The sequence below is a fragment of the Vicugna pacos genome, unplaced genomic scaffold, assembly GCF_048564905.1.
Source record: "Vicugna pacos unplaced genomic scaffold, VicPac4 scaffold_21, whole genome shotgun sequence".
NCBI lineage: Eukaryota > Metazoa > Chordata > Mammalia > Artiodactyla > Camelidae > Vicugna > Vicugna pacos.
In genome coordinates this window covers 6,950,005-6,969,914 of record NW_027328742.1, presented here as the reverse complement: position 1 = coordinate 6,969,914, position 19,910 = coordinate 6,950,005, and the positions used below count along the sequence as shown (strand labels likewise).

The following is a 19,910-nucleotide window of genomic DNA, read 5'->3' as shown; positions in this document are numbered from 1 at the left end:
GCAGTAAAGTACAATAACTTCACAACTATTGCATCAGAGCTGTTAGTGTGAGAGAGCCTAAGCCTGTCTCAGGGTGCAGGGGACAAGAGGAAAGGAATGGTAAAATTAACACTGACATTTGAAATTTTGTTAAAAAGAATGCTACTGTTAATTGTATCACTTGAATGTATGCAGGTGTTTTTCTATGAGCATTCATAGGTTCACAAAACCCCACCAGCCACTCTTGCTTCCATCTGGTGTGGGCTTTCTCAAGCACAGTGCCCTTCCTGCTTCGGTGGGCCATGCTGCTGGTCCTCGCCTGGGGCCGGACTGCTACAGGACACTGAGTCCCCGAGGCACGGCCTGGGATACATGACAGGAACATCTCTGCTCTTGGCTGAGGGCCTCCGTTTCCCCCTGCAGTGTAAGAATGCCAGTGACTCAGTTAGAAGCATGCATCCAAGCCATCCTTCCGTGTCATCACCATCTAGAAGCGGTGCCTGAATACTCTGAATTTCTGCAGAATGTTGTTTACAATCACCTTGAACAAGTGAGTGTGTGTCCTCTTTCAAGTGGAGGAATTACTGCCGTTTTCCTGGAACTTACTCACCACTAGTCCATCTGATTTTTCTGTGCTAGGATTCAGTATAGCCTGCTAATAACTCTGCAGTCAGATCTTGAAACCCTGATGAAGAGGATTATTTATTTTCTTTCCTTATATGATAGTATTTTACTTTCAAAATTCTGAGTTTTCTGTTCTTGGAGGAATTTTTTCGGGGGTTGGATAAACAACATTGCTCTTACCATCTTTGTGACCTGTTGCTATATGCGTCTCACCTGTCTTCTGTCACTTGTGAGGCGGTTCCATTTGTGACCCTGTCCGGGTTATTCATGTTATAAAACATAAAATCTGTAAAAGTACAGAACCCTTTTACTCCGAAGACATTCCACAAATACTCCTTTAATCTGGGTGTGGTTTTAACAAGACACAATCATTAGAACATATACTTGCAGGTTGCCAGTGCAAAATCCCCAAATGAATAGTCTAGCTCAACATCTAAATTCTTTCTTATCTACCTTGGATATGTATGGATAAGTGAAGCAGTTTGCTAAGAACTCAAGACCAGGTTTAGGATACAGGCTGATGTAGCTCAGCAGGTCCTCCGAAGCTGATGCTCTGCCAGAGGGCGGGGCCGAGGGGAGAGGGCGTGCCCTGCCCTCAATGAGCTGACAGTTTCATGGCAAACACCTTCACCAGGTGAAGAAATTGGAGTTTCTTCTATGAACAGTGGGTCTCAAAAGAGCCCAAAAAGCGTGGGAGTGACACAATCCCATTTGTCTCAAGTAGGGGAGAGTGGCTGTGGGGCCACTTGGGAGACTCGTGAGTCCAGGTGGGCAGTGTTGGTGGCTTCCACTTGAGCGGTAGGATAGTGGGTAAAAGCGAACAGATTGAAGGCATGTTTAGATGGTAAAAAGAAAGAATTAAATCTGTCTGTGAAGGTAGGATGGAGTAAGGCCCAGGTTTCTGGGTGGATTAATGAGTTAAATGATGGTCCTGCTGTGTTCTGAGGAGGGAAAGCTGCAGAGGGAGTTCTGGGGGAAAACTGATGAGTTCAGCTGTGGGTAAAGTGAAAGGTTGTTAGATGTGTGGTCTGGGAGCTCAGGTGAGAGCCAGTAGTGAGTAGGGAGAGGGGAGAGAGACTTTCAAATAATTTTATCTTGTGAACATATATATAAGGATGAGTAATGACACACTTAACCCCTCTATATTCTGTATTTAAAACCCAGTAACATTTTGCTATATTGATTGCAGGGTTTCTTAATTTTTTAACACAAATAAAATAAATAGAAACAAAATAGTGGAGATAATGAATATCTTAGAGTTGATGTGTGTCCTTGTATGTATTTTGATTTCTCAGCTGTTTATAAACATAATCTACAAAAAGTTAACTTGCTTAGAATAAGAGTTAAACACAGGGACATGACACACTCTGTTGGGGGTTGAAGGTGATATCTTTGGCAAATTATGTAGCCTCTCTTTGCCTTTGTTGCATCTTCTGTGAATGCCCCTGGGCCCCTCATCACAGCTGATTTCCTAGACTAGAAGTTGGGAGGGAGGCTGCTGAAGGGAGTAAGAGGTGGCAACTGCTAGGAACAAAGAAGACAGAGACAAAAACAGATTAAAGCCGAGAAACTGAGTCCTAATACCCTCAAGGGAGAAATAATCCTGCAGTGTTTTGAGCCACTTACTGTAAGGGAAACAAAATCACGTGGATCCAAATCTCTTGAGCATATGTATATTGTGGGTGGGAGGGTATCATCAGAAAAGGGTTGAGAAGAGGCTTTTTGGTTTCCCTTAACGTTTTCAGTAAGAATGGGGCACAGAAGCGAAAACCACCCGCTTCACAGTAGAAGGTGTTGTTTTGTGCGAAACTGACCAAAGTTTGGAAACCAGTCATCAGTGGTGCTGGGAAATGAAGAGGCTTCTGGATTGGGTGGGGCACTTACTGTGACTTCCAGGTGACCTGCTGGCTGGGGGCTGTGAGGCGGGCAGTAGGTTTGCAGTGTGACCTGGGCATAATCCCTGGCTCTGAAGCTGCTGTTCTGACTAGCAGACCTGGGCAGTTGCAGTCCTATTGGGGCATCTCGCGATGTGGCCTGGGACACCTGCCATGCTGAGGGCGAGAGGAGGGATCCCCTAAGGGGGTGTCCCTGTGAAGAGTAGAAACGTCCTCCTGCTGGGGAGGAAGAGCCTCTGAGCAGCGGGCCGGATGCACAGACAAGAGCAGCCTGAGCACAGAGATTTCGGGGACCTGGAAGTCATAAAGTGGCCCGAACAGCCTTGTTCCTGAGAAACTGGAGGGAAAAGATGCTGCAAATGCAGGCTAATATCAGACCCTGTGGTGGGTCATGAGTGATAGGAAAGAACTGGTCAGGCAGGCACGAGAGAACCCTGTGGTTGTCCCATTTGGGGCGTCACACCAGAGGGAGGAGCAGAGTTATAGACTTTGTCACTTTTTATCTGTGTGACTTTGAACAATATCACCCCACCTCTCTATATATATATCTTCATCTGTAAAGTGACAGAGTGACAACTCGTGTCATCAGAAGGCTTAGTTTAGCTCTGATCATCTTTGTCCAGTCCTGTCAGTGCTGCCCTGCAAGGTTCTGCAGTGGCTGCTCTTACCCTGAGATGGGAGGGTGTAGAAGGGCATTGTAGCACCCGAGGGCAGGAAGGGGTTGCTTTAAAAGCAGACATGTAGCCTCCTGCAGCTGCAGACCTACAGGCAGTTTGGTTTATGGTCGTGGAGAGGACTTTGGAGGTCTTAGCATCGTCTTAAGACTTGTTTTCCCTTGGGGACCTGATTTGCCTTTGCAGATTAATGTTGAAGATTTGGGCTTCTGGCAAAGCTGTTTTCAGAGATGGGTATATATGTAACATATAGTATAAAATGAAAGGTTTTATTTAATATTTGGGACTTTGTAGCTGTAGGGAACAGCTCTGTTGGCCTGGTTTCCACGGAGGACACTAGCGGTCGTCAGAGCGTGTGGGAGGGCAGGCAGCCTGTAGTGCTGCTGCGGGGGTTCTCCCCAGCAGGACGCTCTGCTGAGTTGACTCTTCTCTGAGTTTGGTTGCCAGAGGAGCAGACAGCAATGTAATGAGTTCTGGTGGGATTGTATAATGACAGAAAGAAAGAGGGAGCCGTAGTTCTTAGGGACTACTACACTCTATTGGTTCATGATCCAGTGTGTCCCATTACAGAATTGATGAGTTGTGTCTATTCTGGGACTTAATTGAAATAAACGTGCAGCCTGAATGTTAAGAGTTATGTTTTATTTGTCAGGAGGACTCGAGCCAGGATGACCGCCTCTCAGAACACTCCCCAAGAGTAGGGGAGAAGCTAGGATTATATAGGAGCTTTACAACAAAGACCAGGTAGTCGGAACAATAAAACATTGCTTGTTATCTAAAGAAAGCCAGGTATCTCAAGTTCATGAATTTAATGCTTTTCAATATATGGGAGGAAGCCAACATTTGGGCTGACTGAATATATACTTTAGACAAGCACCTAGATATCTAGGGCCAGTAATCTGTCCTTTCTTATTCTGAGTCTGCTCAGAGGGCACCGTTGTGAATGGCTGCAGGCCTGTCTTCACTGGGGGGTGGCGGCAGCCGCTGTTAACTTGTTTTCAGCATTCTTTGTTTAGTGACATGGTTGCAATATTTTCATTCAATTTGTAGTATTTTCATTCACAGAAAATTATGATATTACCCTGATTATGGATAATCTGGAAGCTTGGAATGGAACCGAGATGGAATTACTGCAGGTAACTTCTACTTTAATAAGCCATGTGTAAACATGAACACGGAGGAAGCATACAAAAGGATTCGGTGGTGAATGGGAAGGGTTTCTGCACGTTACAGGAGAAGGCAAGGCAGAATTCCTCTTCTTTGTGGGCAGGTATGTGAGTCCAACTTTCCTTTCTGAAGTGCTTTCTGAGAACTGTTTATGGTAATGAACCAACATTGACAAACGGTGACAAACATTGCATTTAAGAGCTGGCTGGCTTCAACTTGGGTATTGGACAGGTGGAATTCATAGGCAGTGGTCAGGTGGATGGGACAGAGATGGAGCCCAGGCCTGGGCCCATATTCACGTTGAAATCGCCATTTACTCACCATAGCGCCTTGGACTTGAACGTAACCTCTCAAACTGATGGTGAATCTGTGAAATGGGCATGATAATATTCGTTACTTCCTGGGATTGTTGTAAGTTCTGAAGATTATTATAGCACACATGAAGCACTTAACACACTGACACTTAGCAGTGTACACTTTGTTCGACCACCACGCTTGGTGTGTGTCAGAGCCTTAAAGGCAGCATGTGTGTGTTTAGGATGCACTGGTAGCCCCTTGGCTAGTTTGTGAATTTGGTGATTTCCTTTAATACTTGTAACTCTGTGTGCCATGGGCAGTTATTTTTATGGACAGATGAGGAATCTCAGGGTAAAAAAGACTGTGTAATTTGCCCAAAGTCAGACCATAATTTTGTGTGCAGGGGCCTCGGTTCAGCATGGGCTCCTGGGCCTTCTGCTCTCTCCGTTCAGCACCAGAGCCAGATGTGGGCTCGGCTGTTTCCCAGCCCAGAATATCCGGCAGGCCACAAGACACACCTGGTCCTGTGCTGCTTGAGCAAAATCTCCGGAGGAGAGGCAGTTACAAAAGGGATAAACATAAAAACAGACGACAGCAAATTGTGATCAGCTCTGAGAAGGAAAGGAACACGTCTGGCCGTGCAGAGCTGGGAGCTTTCCCGTCGGGGCTGCTCTGGGGGCGCTCATCTCAGCTAAACAAGCTCTGCTGCTACACCAAGGCAGGAAGGCAGGGAGCGTGTGGCCAGGTAGACAGGGCCTCGTTGATCGTACTCATTCCCTATTGAGTGGCAGGTGTCACAGGCACTTAACTAATAAACAGATGTTGGCCATAATCATCACGCATTTTGCTTGGTAGTTTTATTGGCGCCAACTTTGAGAGGAGGTCATTGAATCTGGGGAGTTTGCTGCATGCCCGTGATTTCCATGGATATACCCCCACTGGTCTTTCAACCTACACTGGTGTGGCTGTCATGTCCCAGCCTTGTGAATGGCATCGTGTAGCTTCTCCCAAGTGGCCCAAATGACTGACATTGATATACTTAATTCGTAGGAAATGGTATGTGACAATAAGAGAAAAAGTTAGTAAGAAATTGCAAAACTAGAAAATAACCAATTCTTCCCCTGCTGGGGGACCGTACCCTGTGTCACTCACCCCACTCACTGCATGTCACCTCCTCCCTGAGGACCCCATGTTCAGAAGCCACTCTGAGCCTTTGAAGAACATTTTACCTCATGACAGTGTTGACTAGGACCTGCGACCTCTCTGTCCCTGGTTAACTCTCTCTTCAAAGCCATTTAAATTTCTTGCAGGCTCCTCCACTCAAATGTAAGAATAGCCCCTTTAAACTTCTTGATGCAGCTCCTTAATGAAGATCTTGGGAAGGAAACCTAGCCAAAACCTGGGAGGTATTCACATAGTGAATGTAACCTGAGCATTTTTTGACGTTCAGAATCAGAGCGGTGGGAGACACAGGAAGGCCTTTTTAAGTTAGAAAGTGGAAAGAGAAAGGACTCAGGATGTTTGAGACTGAAACATCTCTGTCCCAGCCAGCAAGGCACCTGCGTTCAGGATGGTGTGTGGGGAGTGCAGAGTTCTCAAAAAGAAAGAAGTGGTGGGATGGCAGGGAGGACATTTAGGTACTTAACTGGGGAAGGAAAAAGTTGGCTGAACAATTCATGGTTGAACAAGAGGATTGTGACATGATGTGCTTGTATTTTGGAGAGAAGGGTTTTGTGGAGCCAGGCCTAAGGAGAAATCTCTCTGACTGGGAAGTCAGCACAACAAAAAAACACAGAGAACCGGGCAGACCCCATGGCCCCTGATGGGGGAGAGGCTGCCCACCAATTGGAGACCTGGAGGCTGCTTCTGTCCCTTAGCTGGGGCCTCAGACCTCACTTCACATCCCAGTCCTGTTGATACAAGAAAAAATAAGTGGGGCATGAGAAGGGCTGTGTCCCAGGCTTCCGTTGAGCCCCTGGGATGTGCCCCACCAGATTTTGTTCCTTGGCTTCATGCAGTAAAGAATTCAAGAACAAGCCAGTGTTGAGTAAAGGTAGATTTATTCAGAGAGATACATTGACAGGCATGAGAAACGTCACGAAGTATGGGGGTTTGATGCTCAGATTAAAAGTAGGCACACACTCCACAGAAATAGTGTGGGCCTTCTCCGAAGAGGTAGAGAGAGGGGTTCCTGGGAGGTGGCTCTGTGTTGCTCCTTTTCTTGGGCTTCGTGGTTTCATATGCTAATAAGTAGAAGGACCAGCCTTAGGGCAAGTGGCTGGGATTCCAGGGAGTTGGCCATTTCCCACCCTTTGACCTTTTGTGGCTAGCCTTGTGACTGCCATGGTGCCTGGGGCCGTGTTATTCACCATGTTACTATTACAATGGGTGTATAATGAAGCTCAAGATCTGCTAGAAGTTAAATCTCTTCATCCTGAGCCTCAAGGCCTATTGGGGGTTGAATTCTTCACCATTTTGATGTTAATTGCTGTGGTCTTTCTTAAATGGCTTGCTCTGCCCCCTTCCATCCTGTCTCACTGTGATGACACAGAGAGAGCAAAGGCCGGGCCCTGCGTGTGCTCCTGCATTTAACAGCGGGAGATGTGGGGTGGGCTGAGGATGACTCTGAGTGGTGAGAAATATGTTTCAGATTTTCCCACATGAGAAATGGGGACCTGCCAGCAGCCATCGCAGATTTATCTCACGGGCAATATCGCTTGTGTTGTTACGGAAACAACAGGCCAGCCAAGAAATAAGCACCACTCAGAGGGTGGGAGTACTGAGATTTATTATGCCAGCGGGCTCAGAGGGGCTTCTGTTCCCAAGCCCTGAGCACCTCCAAGATGTGCACATGAGGTTTTATAGGGCTAATTACAAGTATGGGGCTTTTAGCCAATAAGGCTCAAACAACAAAAAGCAAGGAATCAGTACACTGAAGCTTATCAATTTGGAACAGATCACGTTACTGACAATTGTTGACCTTGGATTTATGAGTTAGCTTGTTAGCCCAGTAAACTGACACTGAACTTCAGATTTACGAGTTAGCCCAGCAAAACTTAGATCAGTAAACCGACACTTATCACACTTAGATTTGTGACTTAGCTTGTTAGCCCAGCTGGGGTTTTCCTTCACAGTGTCACTCATCTTTTCTATTTTTCTTTTTTTTTTTAAGTATTTAATCCAAATTTAATATCAGGATTTTTTTGGAAAGAAATTTCTCTTTTTCTTTTCTTTGGGGCTCTTTTGGGGGGTAGGTAATTAGGTATATTTATCTGTTAGTGGAGGCCCTGGGGCTTGAACCCAGGACCCCGTGCACACTAAGCACACGCTCTACCACCTACCCCATCATCTTTTTCTTTTTGCTTTAGCTGCCAAGAATTTTACAGCTGAATTTCTAGTCGGCCTTTAACACTTGCCCTGACTTCATGGAATCCATTTTTATGAGTTTACCTCCCCCTGGTTTCATTTAAGTATTGAATCTCCATTTTCTCTTCACTCTCAGTTTTGCCTTTTTGTTGTTATGGTTGTTAAGCTCTGTTTAAAAAAATTGTTTAATTTCTCTTTTAGCAGGAGGCTGAAGTAAATAAATATGTAAACAAACATCACACTTAAATGCTTTTATATATTCTAAGCTGTTTAGTAGTTAATTAAAAACCGAATTGAATATTAAAGGGATAAGATTTTTAAATTATTTTTTAATTTTTTATAAAGACATAGCTGATTTAAAATATATGTTTCAGGTGTACAATAGATGCTCCATTTATAGTTACTGTAAAACATTGTCTGTATTTCCTGTGTTGTAAGATACATCCCTCTAGAGTGTTTACATTACATGTTGCAGTTTGTATAAGAAATTTGTGTAACGCAGAGTGTGGGACGTGGCTGTGGCTGACCCAGGTTCACGCAAACCCTGCCTGTCAAAGCTCAGGCCTTCACTCCTGTCTGCAGGGGAGCGAGTGGAAGCAGCTCTCATCAGCGCTGGCACCACACTCTGAGTGGCAGTGACAGCAGTGACTGTGTGTGGACGTGAAAATTGTTGTTCCAAGAGTTTTACATGCTTTTCTGCATTAAATAATTAAAGCCCTCCTGTGAGGAAGCGTTTTAAGTTTTTAATGAATAATACATTTTATTTTGATATTGATAGACTTCAAAACTCCGGAAAATTTACAGGAGTAGTACAATAAATGCTTAGATACAGTTCACCTTAAAGGGCACTATTTGCCCTTTTGTAACGGGCTTATTTTAGCATAAATTTTCAAAGATCATTCATATTGTAGCGTGAATCAGTACTTTATTCTTTTTGTTTGATAATATCCTTTTCCTTTTTTTTCGTTTTTGGTCTATTTAAAAATATTTTAATTGAAGTCTAGTCAGTTTATAGTGTTGCATCAGTTTCTTGTGTAGAGCACAAAACTTTAGTTAAATAGGAATATACCTGTATTCATTTTCATATTCTTTTTAAACATAAGTTACTATAAGTTATTAAATATATTCTCCTGTGCTATACAGTATAAACTTGCTGTTTATTGTATACATACTCAGCATCTGCAAATCTTGAACGCCCGATTTATTCCTTCCCACACCCTCTCCCCTCTGGTAACCATAGTTTGGTTTCTATGTCTCTGTGTCTGTTTCTGTTCTGTAGATAAGTTTATCTTTTTGTTTCTTTGTGTTTTTTTTGTTTGTTTGTTTGTTTTAGATTCCACAAGTGAGCGATCTCATATGGTATTTTTCTTTCTCTTTCTGGCTTATTTCACTTAGAATGACATTCTCCTGGTCCATTCATATTGCTGCAAATGGCATTATTTTATTATTATTTTATTGCTGAATAGTAGTCTATTGGACATATATACTACAACCTCTTTATCCAGTCGTCTGTCAGTGGACATTTAGGTTGTTTCCATGTCTTGATATTGTAAATAGTGCTGCTGTGAACATTGGGGTGAAAGTGTCTTTTTGAATTACGGTTCCTTACGGATATATGCCCTGGAGTGGGATTGCTGTGTCATCTGGGCCCCCAAGGTTTTGTCTTTTGAGGAACCTCTATACAGTTTTCCACAATGGCTCCACCAAACTGCATTCCCACCACAGTGTAGGAGTGTTCCCAATTCCCCACAGCCTCTCCAGCATTTAGTGTCTATGAACTTCTGAATGATGGCTATTCTGACTGGTGAAAGGTGATACTTGTTTGCCGTTTTGATTTGCATTTCTCTGATAATGATATTGAGCATTTTTTCATGTGCCTATTGGCCATTTGCATGTCTTCATTGGAGAAATGTTTCTTTAGGACTTCTGCCCATTTTTGGATTGAATTGTTTGTTTTTCTTTTTTATCAAGTGTAAAAGCTGTTTACATATTCTGGGAATTAAGCCCTTGTCACTTTCATTTAATGCAACTACTTTCTCCCATTACATAGGTTGTCTTTTTGCTTTAATTTTTGTTTTCTTTTCTGTGCAAAAGCTTGTAAGTTTAATTAGAACCCACTTGTATATTTTTGCTTGTATTTCTATTGCTTGAGTAGACTGCTCTTGGAAAACATTGTTGAGATATATGTCAGATGTTTTGCCTATGTCTTCTTCTAAGAGGTTTATAGTGTCTTGTCTACAATTTTAAGTATTTAAGCCATTTTGAATTCATTTTTTTGTATGTTGTGAGGGGGTAGTCTAACTTCATTGATTTACATGCAGCTGTGCAGTTTTCCCTGCACCATTTGCTGAAGAGGCTGTCTTTACTCCATTGTATGTTCTCACCTCCTTTGTCAAAGATTCAATTACCAAAAGTTTGTGGGACTATTCTTGGTACTTTTGTTGATCCATTCATTGATGGATGGATATTTTTAGTGACTTTTAGCTACTCTGAATGATACTGCTATGAATATTGATGTGCAAGTTTTTGTGAGAATACATTTCCATTCTGTTGGCTGTACAGTTGGCCCACCATATCTGTAGTTTCCACTTCATGGATCCAGATGGCTGATTGCAAAGGGACTTGATCATCCTTGGATTATGGTATCCAGGGTGGGGGGCTCCTGAAACCAACCCCCCGAGGACACTGAAGGATGACTCTACATGTAGGAGTGGAATTGCTCAGCCACATAACTCTAACCTTTTGAGAAAACATCGGGCTTTTCCAAAGAAGCTGCACCATTGCCCCTTTCCAACGGCTGCATATTGAGGGTATCCATTTCTCTGCCTCCTGACTGACACTTGTTATTGTCCATGTTTTGATTATAACCATCCTAGTGAGTTTAAAATGAGATCTCATTTTGATTTTGATTTCACTAGTGATGCTGAGCATCTTTTCAGATGCTTATTGGCCAATTGTGTCTCTATTTAAATCCTTGGCAAATTAAAAAATTGGGTCGATTTTCTTTGTATTGTTAAGTTGTAAGCATTTGTTTTATATTCTGGATACTAGTCTCTTATTAGATATATGCTTTGCAAGATTTTTCTCCTATTCTGCAGATTGTCATTTCACTTTAATTTTTTTAAACATTAAAACAATTTCTTTATAGGGGAGGTAATTAGATTTATTCATTTTGTTTTTCTTCCTTAGCACGCACTCTATCATTTGAGCTACCCCTTTCCCCTTTCATTTCACACTCTTGATGATGTCCTTTGTAACAAATGATTGTAATTTGATGGAGTCCATTTTATCTATTTTGTATTATCACTTGTGCTCTTGGTATTGTATCTAGGAAGCCATAGCCTATCCTATGACTACAAAGATTCATACTATGGCTTCTTTTAGAAAGTTCATACATTTAGTTTTTACGTTTCTGTCTGTGATCCATTTTGAATTAATATTTGTTATATAAAATATGGGGTCCAGGTTCCAGATTCATTCTTTTGCCTTCAGATACCCAGGTGTCTCTGCTGCATTTGTTGAATAGACTATACTTTCAATGGAGTGTTGTTGGCACATTTCTGGAAAACTGACTGTAAATGTAAGTTTCCCCCCAGGATTTTTTATTGTGTCTCATAGATTTCTGCATCCAAACTTATGACAGAAGCATAATGACTTGAGTGCTATAGATTTGCTGTAACCTTTGAGTGAGTCCTCCAAATTTGCTCTTCTTTTTCAAGATTGTTTTGGCTGACCTGGGTCCCTTGTTTTCAATAAGAATTTTGGGATCAGTTTTTCAATTTTTGCAAAGAAGTCAGCTGGAATTTTGATAGGGATTCCATTAAATATGTAGATTACTTTGGGAAGTCTTAACATTTTTAACAATATTTTCTACCATTGCATGATCATGGGATGCCTTCCATATATGAAGATATTTTAAATTTTTTTTGGTGATACTTCAAAATATTCAATGTACAAATCTTGTAAACTTTTGTTAAATGTATCTCTCATTTTATTTTTTATGCTGTTGTAAATGGAAAGGCTTAGCTTCATAAGGGTGGGACTATATATATCAATTTATTTATTTCTAGGATTCCTACATAGCAAATACACTAGGTTTATATTTGCTACATTGATCTATCCACAATTCTTCCCACCCCCGTGTCATAAGAAACCAAGACCCAGCTTAAGCCATCTGAACACCTATGTGGAAGTGAGAAATGAGACTTTTGGGTGGGGTTTGTGTAGATGATACTGAGATCTTATTCAGGATGGCTTCATCTTAATTTCTTTTAAACAATCCTTTCAGAGTATATAGTCAGATACATTAGGAAAATGCTCTTTTGATGTGCGGAGGAACTAAGACTATAATTTTCAAGTAATTTCTAGTGAGAGTGTTGTACTTGAAACATAATTTGCATCAATCTTTGAAGATTTATGTTTCAGGAGCTTTGAGTAAATAATACCTGTCTTTATTCAATAACTACAACTAAATGCTCAAGCAACATGTAAGAGTTTGAGCAAACTGCTCCCGCCCCGTAGTGCTGGTTGGTTGCAGCTGTAACTGGAGTCAGCGCTTACCTCGCCCAGTACACTTGTGCTGATCTGCTCAACACAGTTCGTCCAACAGTTTGTCGGTAGTCTTTTAGACAAAGCCATAAAGCATTGATTTAAGGTTACTGGAATGTAATCTATTCTTATTAATATTAAGTAAGCACATATTGAGTACTTACTGTATGTTGGGAATTGTCCCTCAGCCTCACATGAATATTACTTCTAATAAAACCTCTCATATTTCCCTGTTATTTGCACTTTACAGATAAGGAGACTGAGGATTAGGTCTTCTCTCTTTTGGGGGGAGCTCATTATCAATGATGGGAAGTTGTAAGGAAAAAGATATTGATTCATCCAGAGAAAATATTTTTCTGAGATTCAGTATTGAAGAAGGTAACCACTGAAGAGGGTGATCATTGTTTGAGTGAGACGAGCCCCGGGTTGTACGGAGTCAGCATCCCTGTCCTGGACGCTGCACGTGTAGAGCTGCGTGGTGGGTGAGGCGGCGCGGCCGCGCAGGGAAAGCGGATGCCGGGCCCTTGGGCTGTGCTCAGGCCCGGTGGGGCTTTCTCCTAAGAGCAGTGGACCGTCATTGACAGATTTTAAGTAGGCTAGTGCGGTGCCCTCGTAGATCACTTTTGTCTTGTAGAATGCTTAGAAACATTTAGAAGGCTCGGCAGGAGGTGATGTGATGAGTCAGAGTAGGGTGGCTGCGAGGTGTAGCAGTGTTCAGTTTTCAAGTGATTTTCAGTCCCAGGTTTGTGGCTCAGTAGCCGTGTCACTTTGGATGACACACCCAAGGAAGTGAAACAATTTATCTAATCAATAGAAGCAGTGATGTACCGAACTCCCAGGACTGCTGTGTAGATCCAGTGAGATAACGTGTGCACAGTGTGCAGCATGGTCCCCAGCACAGAGTCAGTGCTGAGGGAGTGCCAGTGAGTACCTGGTAGGACAGGTGTGGGTGGTGGATCTCGTTGACTGAGGAAATTTGTCCTTGAAGGAGGGATCTTGTCACATCTGTGAGTGATTGGCCTGAGCTGGGAGAGGCAGGGAGACCTTGCCCCCGACTAGGGGCCCTGGGCAGGATGGCTATGGGAGGAACACCGTGAAGTTAGCTCTTTGCAGGTGGAGTTGGAGGTGCCCTTGAGACATCTAAGTGCAGTGTCACAATCACAGAAGTGGTCTGGTCCCGGGCTGTGCATTTTCCTGCCGAGATATTGATCTCTGAACGCGAAGACATACTTTACAGGACAAGTGAATAGTAGTATCATCTCTCATCAAAGCTCACATCTCTTTATTCATCACTCACTTTGCTAATTGGGTACTTACAGAACACACTTCACTGTCCTCCCCTGGGCTCAGGCTCCACAGAAAAGAGCTGGTGAGTCTCCCTCTTTTCCAGAAGAAGACACATTTAGCTGGTAGACTTCTATACCTCGCCAGACTTAGAATTTTAGGTTGTTGATTTAATTCTATTTTCTGTTGGTCATCTCCTGACAGGAGAGACGTTTTACCTCATGCTCAGGTTTCAATTAGCTGTTACTGAGAATTGCTGGTCTGATCCATAGTGTATTTATTCTATTAACTTTGTAGAGTACTTACCATTTTTCTGTCTTTGCTCTTTAATTTTGTTTGCTCCTTAAATTTTCTATCTTATTTGGGGCCTTATTTTATTTTTTAATTAAAAAATGTCTATTAGCAGTTAACAAAACAAAAGCAAAGAAAAAATGCACATGATAGCTAAATTTAGAAAATATCTTGTGTGTTTTCTGTCTCAGCAATGGAGGGTTCTAGAAACTCGTGAAAAGCTTCATTACATAAGTTCCTTTAAATTCTGATTAAGAAATAAAACCTTCCTTCCTCATCTTTCAAGCTGCACAGCTAATTGTCAAGAAAGTGAGGGGAAATTCTCAGAAGCCAAGACAAACCAGAAAGCAGGGATTCTGGGAGATACGTGAGCCTTAGAAGCCCTGGGGTGCCGGTTGGCTCCTGAACTGAGTTTCAGTTGCCCTGGCAGGAGGGCAGGAGGTGAGCCTGTGGCCTCTCACACTGGGAGTTGGATGGCTGTTCTTATGTAAGGCCAAGCACATCCTGAGAATCCTGGTTTATAAAAGGTTGAATTAGAAAGAAAAGAATAAAAACATTCCTCAAGGCAAGGAAGTAAGGAAAGTAAAATTTTTTGGAAGCGGGAAAAAATAACATATCCAAAGTAAGGATTTAGTTTAAAGCTGTTCTGGCATGAGAGTGACCACAAACCCATGGCAGAAAATCACAGCTCCTCCCGGAAAGAGAAGGTGTGTTTTGAATGAATCAGTGGACAGCCATTCTGAAAAAGGCCTCCAGAGTCTTCTGGATCAAGATACTGGACTCAAATACCTCCCTTCCATGGTCTCATTTAAATAACCAGAAAGGTTTTAAAGGAAAGAAGCCATAATCATAGTTCTATTTATTGACATTACTTTATGCTAGGAATTCAAAGGTGACTATGGAGTTGTCTCCTCTTTTATGGACCTTACTTTCTATTTGACATAGTTGGGGAACTTGGTGGAGGGTGATGTTAGTATGTTGCAATTAACCAGGAGAGGAGTTTAAGAAAGCAGTGAAGGGTTGGTGACATTTTTCGCTGAGGACAGTCCTGTTCAGTTGGCTTGTAATTACAGGCTCGTTGAGTTGTCACTGGAGGGAATTAATCTTAAGGAATTTGGACTTAACTCAGGCCTCTTCAGAATGGACAAGTGAACCTGGAGAAAGACAGTCAAATCTGTGCAGACATTGAAGTTCACTTCAACATGCGGTATCCATGAGCCAAAGATAGGACTAGTAGGCAGCACTTCTTGAGGACAGAGGAGTGGTTTTTAAGGTTCTTCAAGAATGAATCCCAAGGTACCGGGATGGCCTGTTGTCAAACTGTGACTTTGCTCTTTGGACGGTGTATCCACCAAGGGTATTGGCCGTTTATAAGTTTCCATTTCTCTTTAATACATGTCAGGTTTTGAGGACGTGGGCATAAACGTTTCACACCTTGTCAAGGTGGCCGCACATCCCGCTCCCCGGCTCCGTGATCACGGCAGAGTGGTTCCTTATTGAGCTGTCCATTTCTTCTGTGACATCGTAACCAAACAAAAGACTGGAGAGTATTAGCTTGGCTTTTTTCTTTTCTAACATTCCCTTCAAATTATGATGACCGATAGTGGACCCAGTTACGTTTGCAGATGATTTACAAGTAGGGCTGTCAGTACAAACCTTGTAATCCCCGCTGTGTGATCTAGAGAAGAAAGTTACACTCTTTCCAAATTGTTTTGATGCACTTATGTGGGAAAATGATGTATGTTTAAATATGTATTTCCTCTCTTAATCATCATGGCTAGAGATGAATATTTGTAGACATGGAATGAGTACTCTGTATTTGAACTGTATGGTCCCCTAAATTCTCCCCAGCTTTTTAAAGTCATCACTGGAGTGCTACCTCCAGAGTGCCGCAAAGCATCCAAAACTGCCTGCTCTTCGGACACTGTAAGTTTCCAAGTTGGAGAAGGCTGCTGGCTGGTGAGGCATTCTCTCGCACATCTCTGGTTGGGTGATGTGAGCTGAGAACACAAGAATTGGCAGACAGTAACTAACCACGATCACGTCCATTTCTGGAACACTCATGGAGGATTTTACACCTATGCTAGTGGAATACGTTATTTCATTTAGTTTTCCCAACAATCATAATTAGATTTTATCACCTGTATTAAAAAGGAAACTGTCAAAGCGAGTGACGTGCAGACTTTGGACTGGAACACGGGTCTTTCTGATCCCTGTCTCTGTTCCCTCCCCGGCCTATCCTTGCAAATGACCAGGAGACTCTTCCTCAGTCTTGAGTTACCCTCTGATTTTACCGCTCTCTTTGTTTCTAAGAGAGGAAAACAAGTCTAAACTTACTTTCCAGTTGGAAATGGAATGGAGAGTTAACGTTGGAAGCCGGGAGAATCTGTCCTGTGATGAAGTGGTCTCCGAGCCACTTCCACTGGGATGTCACATCACCGTCTGGGCCCCTTGCTCAGCCTGTGCACAGGTGACAGCGCAGTTGTGCCGAGCAGTCCTCCCGGACAGGGCAGTGGGTTGGAAATGAGTTTGGGGATTTGGTTTCATTACACAAGTTCCTGAGGGCCTTGACCTGGCACTTCGAGTGGGAGCATTCCCTGTCCCACAGACTGTGCTCTGGGCCCGTGCAGACCTGACGTGGCCTCAGCCTGAGTCTCAGGGCCCGTGGTGATGAGGAGCATTTTAGCCCAGGGTCTGCCGGAGGCTCTGAGACTACTGGGCTGTGGGACTTTGTCCAGGATGATAATAATTCCTCCCCGAGTTTCAGATTTCCTTGCCTGTGAGCCGGGGTAGTAGTTGTTTCTGAGATGATTGTAATGATTCAGTAACGGGCGCAGCGTGTGCTGACAGGTAGCTGGGTGCTTTAGGAGCAGAAGTCGCAGTCACTCTGTCAGCCTCTCCCTGTGCGCTCTGTGCTTTGAGAAGTTGTGTGTTTGGTGAAAGTCCCACCCAGACCCTAGGGTCTAGATGAACTGTTGTTCCTTTACTTTCCCTTCCTTTTCCTCTTTCCCTTCTCTGTGTCCCATGTTTAGGTAGCAGATTCCTCTATTTCAGGGAATACGGGCTTTTCTAGTAAAGGGACATGTGGAATGCGGAGAGGTGGGGCCCAGAGGGGGTCTGGAGTGTCTGCACAGTGCTGCTTCCCTGCGTTTCTGCATCCGGTCACATCAGTGCACTAAGTCAGCCTTCCTCTTCCTTCCTGTGTCATCGGGTCTCTGTTTTAAGGGAAAACCATTTTTAAGGGTCTTTTTTCACTTACGTGTTTCATTCAGATGCTTGTTGCTTTTCTCCTTGTGCTTCAGCGTTCCGAGGAGAGAATTCAGCCGTGCAGCATCCTCTCCGAGCTCTACGAGTTGATCGGCTTCCACTGCAAGTCCACCTTCTTCAAGAGGGTGGCCCCCGTGCGGCACGCGGCCCCCGGCATCCCAGAGCCTGGCGGGAAGGCCTGCTCCCAACTCCTCCTGCAGACGCTTCCTGGCTACAGTCTGTCGCTGGACCTGCAGGACTTCAGCAAATGTGTTGGAACTAAAACATTGCTTCAGCCCCATTAACCATGCCTGGTTTGGGCCCTGCTGTCCTGCCTCATCAGGGTGAATTTTGATTCATTTAGAACAGGGCTCAGCAGACTTTTCCTTTCAAGGGCTTGGGGGTAAATATTTCAGGGTCTGAAAACCTCCTGATCTCTGGTGCAGCTGCTCAGCTCTGCTGTTTAGATGCCAGAACAGCCAGACAGTCCACACACCCATAGAGCTTTATTAACAGCGGTGGCTGGGGCTGGACTGGGTGTATGCACTGCAGTTTGTCCCCACAGCCTCCTCAATATTGACACCTGCACCAGAGTGTACATTTGTGACAATGGGTGAACCTACACTGACACGTCATCATCACCCATAGCCCATAGTTGACACTAGGATTTACACATTGTGTTGTGCACTCTGTGGGTTTGGACAGATGTACAATGACATGTATCCACCATCACAGCATCATACAGAGTCGTCTGTCTTAGTGACCTTAAAATGCTCCATGCTGCACCTCATTCATTGCTCTTTCCCCTCTAGCCTCTGGCAGCCACTGATCTTTCAGTCTCTGTGTTTTTCCCTTTCCCAGAACACCATACAGTTGGAATCAGACAGTTGCTGAAACTTCCCAGATTGGCTTCTTTCACTTGGTAATATGCATTTAAGGTTCCTCCATGTCTTTCCATTCCTTGATAACTCATTTCATTTTAGCACCAAATAATAGTCCATTTTCTGGTGGGACCACAGTTTATTTATCCATTCACCTACTGAAGAAGAGCTTAGTTGCTTCTGAATTCTGTTGAGTATGAATAAAGCTGCTATTAACATCTGTATGCAGATTTGTGAGTGAACATAAGTTTCCATTTCATCGAGTAAACACCAAGGAGCACAGTTGCCGGATCATATGTTAGAATTATGTTTAGCTCTGTAAAAAATTGCCAGACCGTTTCCAAAGTACCTGGGCCATTTTTCATTCCCACCAACAATGCATTATAATTTCTGGTGCTCCACATCCTCACCACCATTCGGTGCTGTCAGTGTTCTGCATTTTGGCAGTTCTGACAGGTGTGCAGTGGTATCTCTCTGTTTCAGTCTGCATCCCCTTGATGACAGGTGCTGTGGAGCATCTTTCCAAAGGCTTCTTTGGCATCTAGATTTCTTCTTTGATGAGGTGTGTGTTCAGGCATTTTGCTCATTTTTTAATCAGGTTATTCATCCTTCTTGTTGAGTGTAAAGAAATTTTGGTATATTCTGGATTTCAGCCCTTTATCAGTGTGTCCCTGCCCTTCACCTGCAGTGCCAGAGTTGTCCTTTGGGTCTCAGTGGAGTGTCAGATCTTCAAAGAGATTCCCTGTCTTCCCTCAGCCTAAATAATGTCCTTGTATTTTTCACTTTCATTGACTCATTTTGTTCTTTTTAAATAGCATTTCCCATAATTTGTAAGTACATTAAAGAGAAAAGGGCAATGATTGAACACCGCCTGCCCCACCAGGTTGTGTGCCCTGTGAGAGCAGAGGCCCTGTCCCCACTCACCGTTTCCCATGACAGCACATGGCACATGTCCATGTAAAAGTGTGTAACGTGGGGCCAAACCTGATGAGCAGCTATGACGACATGTGTTGTCTACCATTTATAGAGTAGACTTTGTTTCTGATCTTAATTATTAAATCATATGAATGAAACTTGTTTGTTTTGAAAAATAAAACAACAAAGCACACCTCAATCTGATTGGTAATTTCTACTTAGATTTCTGACCCAGGAGGGGATGTTCACCATCATTTTGTGGAGGAGGTTGGGGAGGTAAAGTAAGAGAGTGAGACCAAATAAAGTAAAAATGATAACTGTAAGTTGGCTTTATTTTCACTGACATAAAAGTTACTTTAAACCCTATCTCAGCATTTGTTTTGTTGTTTCAAACATTTCTCATAGAATTAAATGGAAGGCCACTAAACCCTGAAAGGGAAATTGTGTGCTCAGGTCCTGAAAATTGTTTATGTCTATTTCTTGAGATGCACATTTCCCTGCTGGTTAAAGAAATTCGAGGCGGGAACACAACAGTGCACTGTGTGTGTTTGCCGGCTTCACGGGATGCTCAGTGTCATTTTAATTTTCTTGTGTAGCAGTTTATGACGGTTTTCCATGAGATAAATTGCTCAGACTTTTCCTGAATGAAGGATTGAATTTTCCACAGGAAATCTTATGAAAGAGAGTAACAAGGCACATGGGTTTCCAATAAAGGAATAGTTGATGTAATAAACTCTCACTAG

At 43.2% G+C, this 19,910-nt stretch overlaps 1 protein-coding gene across 3 annotated transcripts; it reads left to right on the top strand.

Annotated features, from left to right (window-relative positions):
• The first annotated feature begins 261 nt into the window (after positions 1-261).
• LOC140694307 (trafficking protein particle complex subunit 9-like) lies at positions 262-17,938 on the top strand. 3 transcript variants are annotated; one of them, XR_012070034.1, is made up of 3 exons: positions 293-529; positions 4,238-4,442; positions 17,428-17,512. XR_012070034.1 is itself a non-coding variant. In XM_072957612.1 (3 exons), exons 2-3 carry the CDS (start codon positions 4,261-4,263, stop codon positions 17,674-17,676), a joined length of 297 nt encoding a protein of 98 aa, XP_072813713.1. In that variant the 5' UTR covers positions 293-529; positions 4,238-4,260; the 3' UTR covers positions 17,677-17,938. The 3 variants fall into 3 exon arrangements, 1 of the variants encoding a protein (XP_072813713.1); XM_072957612.1 differs by having other exon boundaries at positions 4,238-4,308; positions 17,428-17,938; XR_012070035.1 differs by lacking the exon at positions 4,238-4,442 and having other exon boundaries at positions 262-529; positions 17,428-17,541.
• Positions 17,939-19,910: the final 1,972 nt, after the last annotated feature.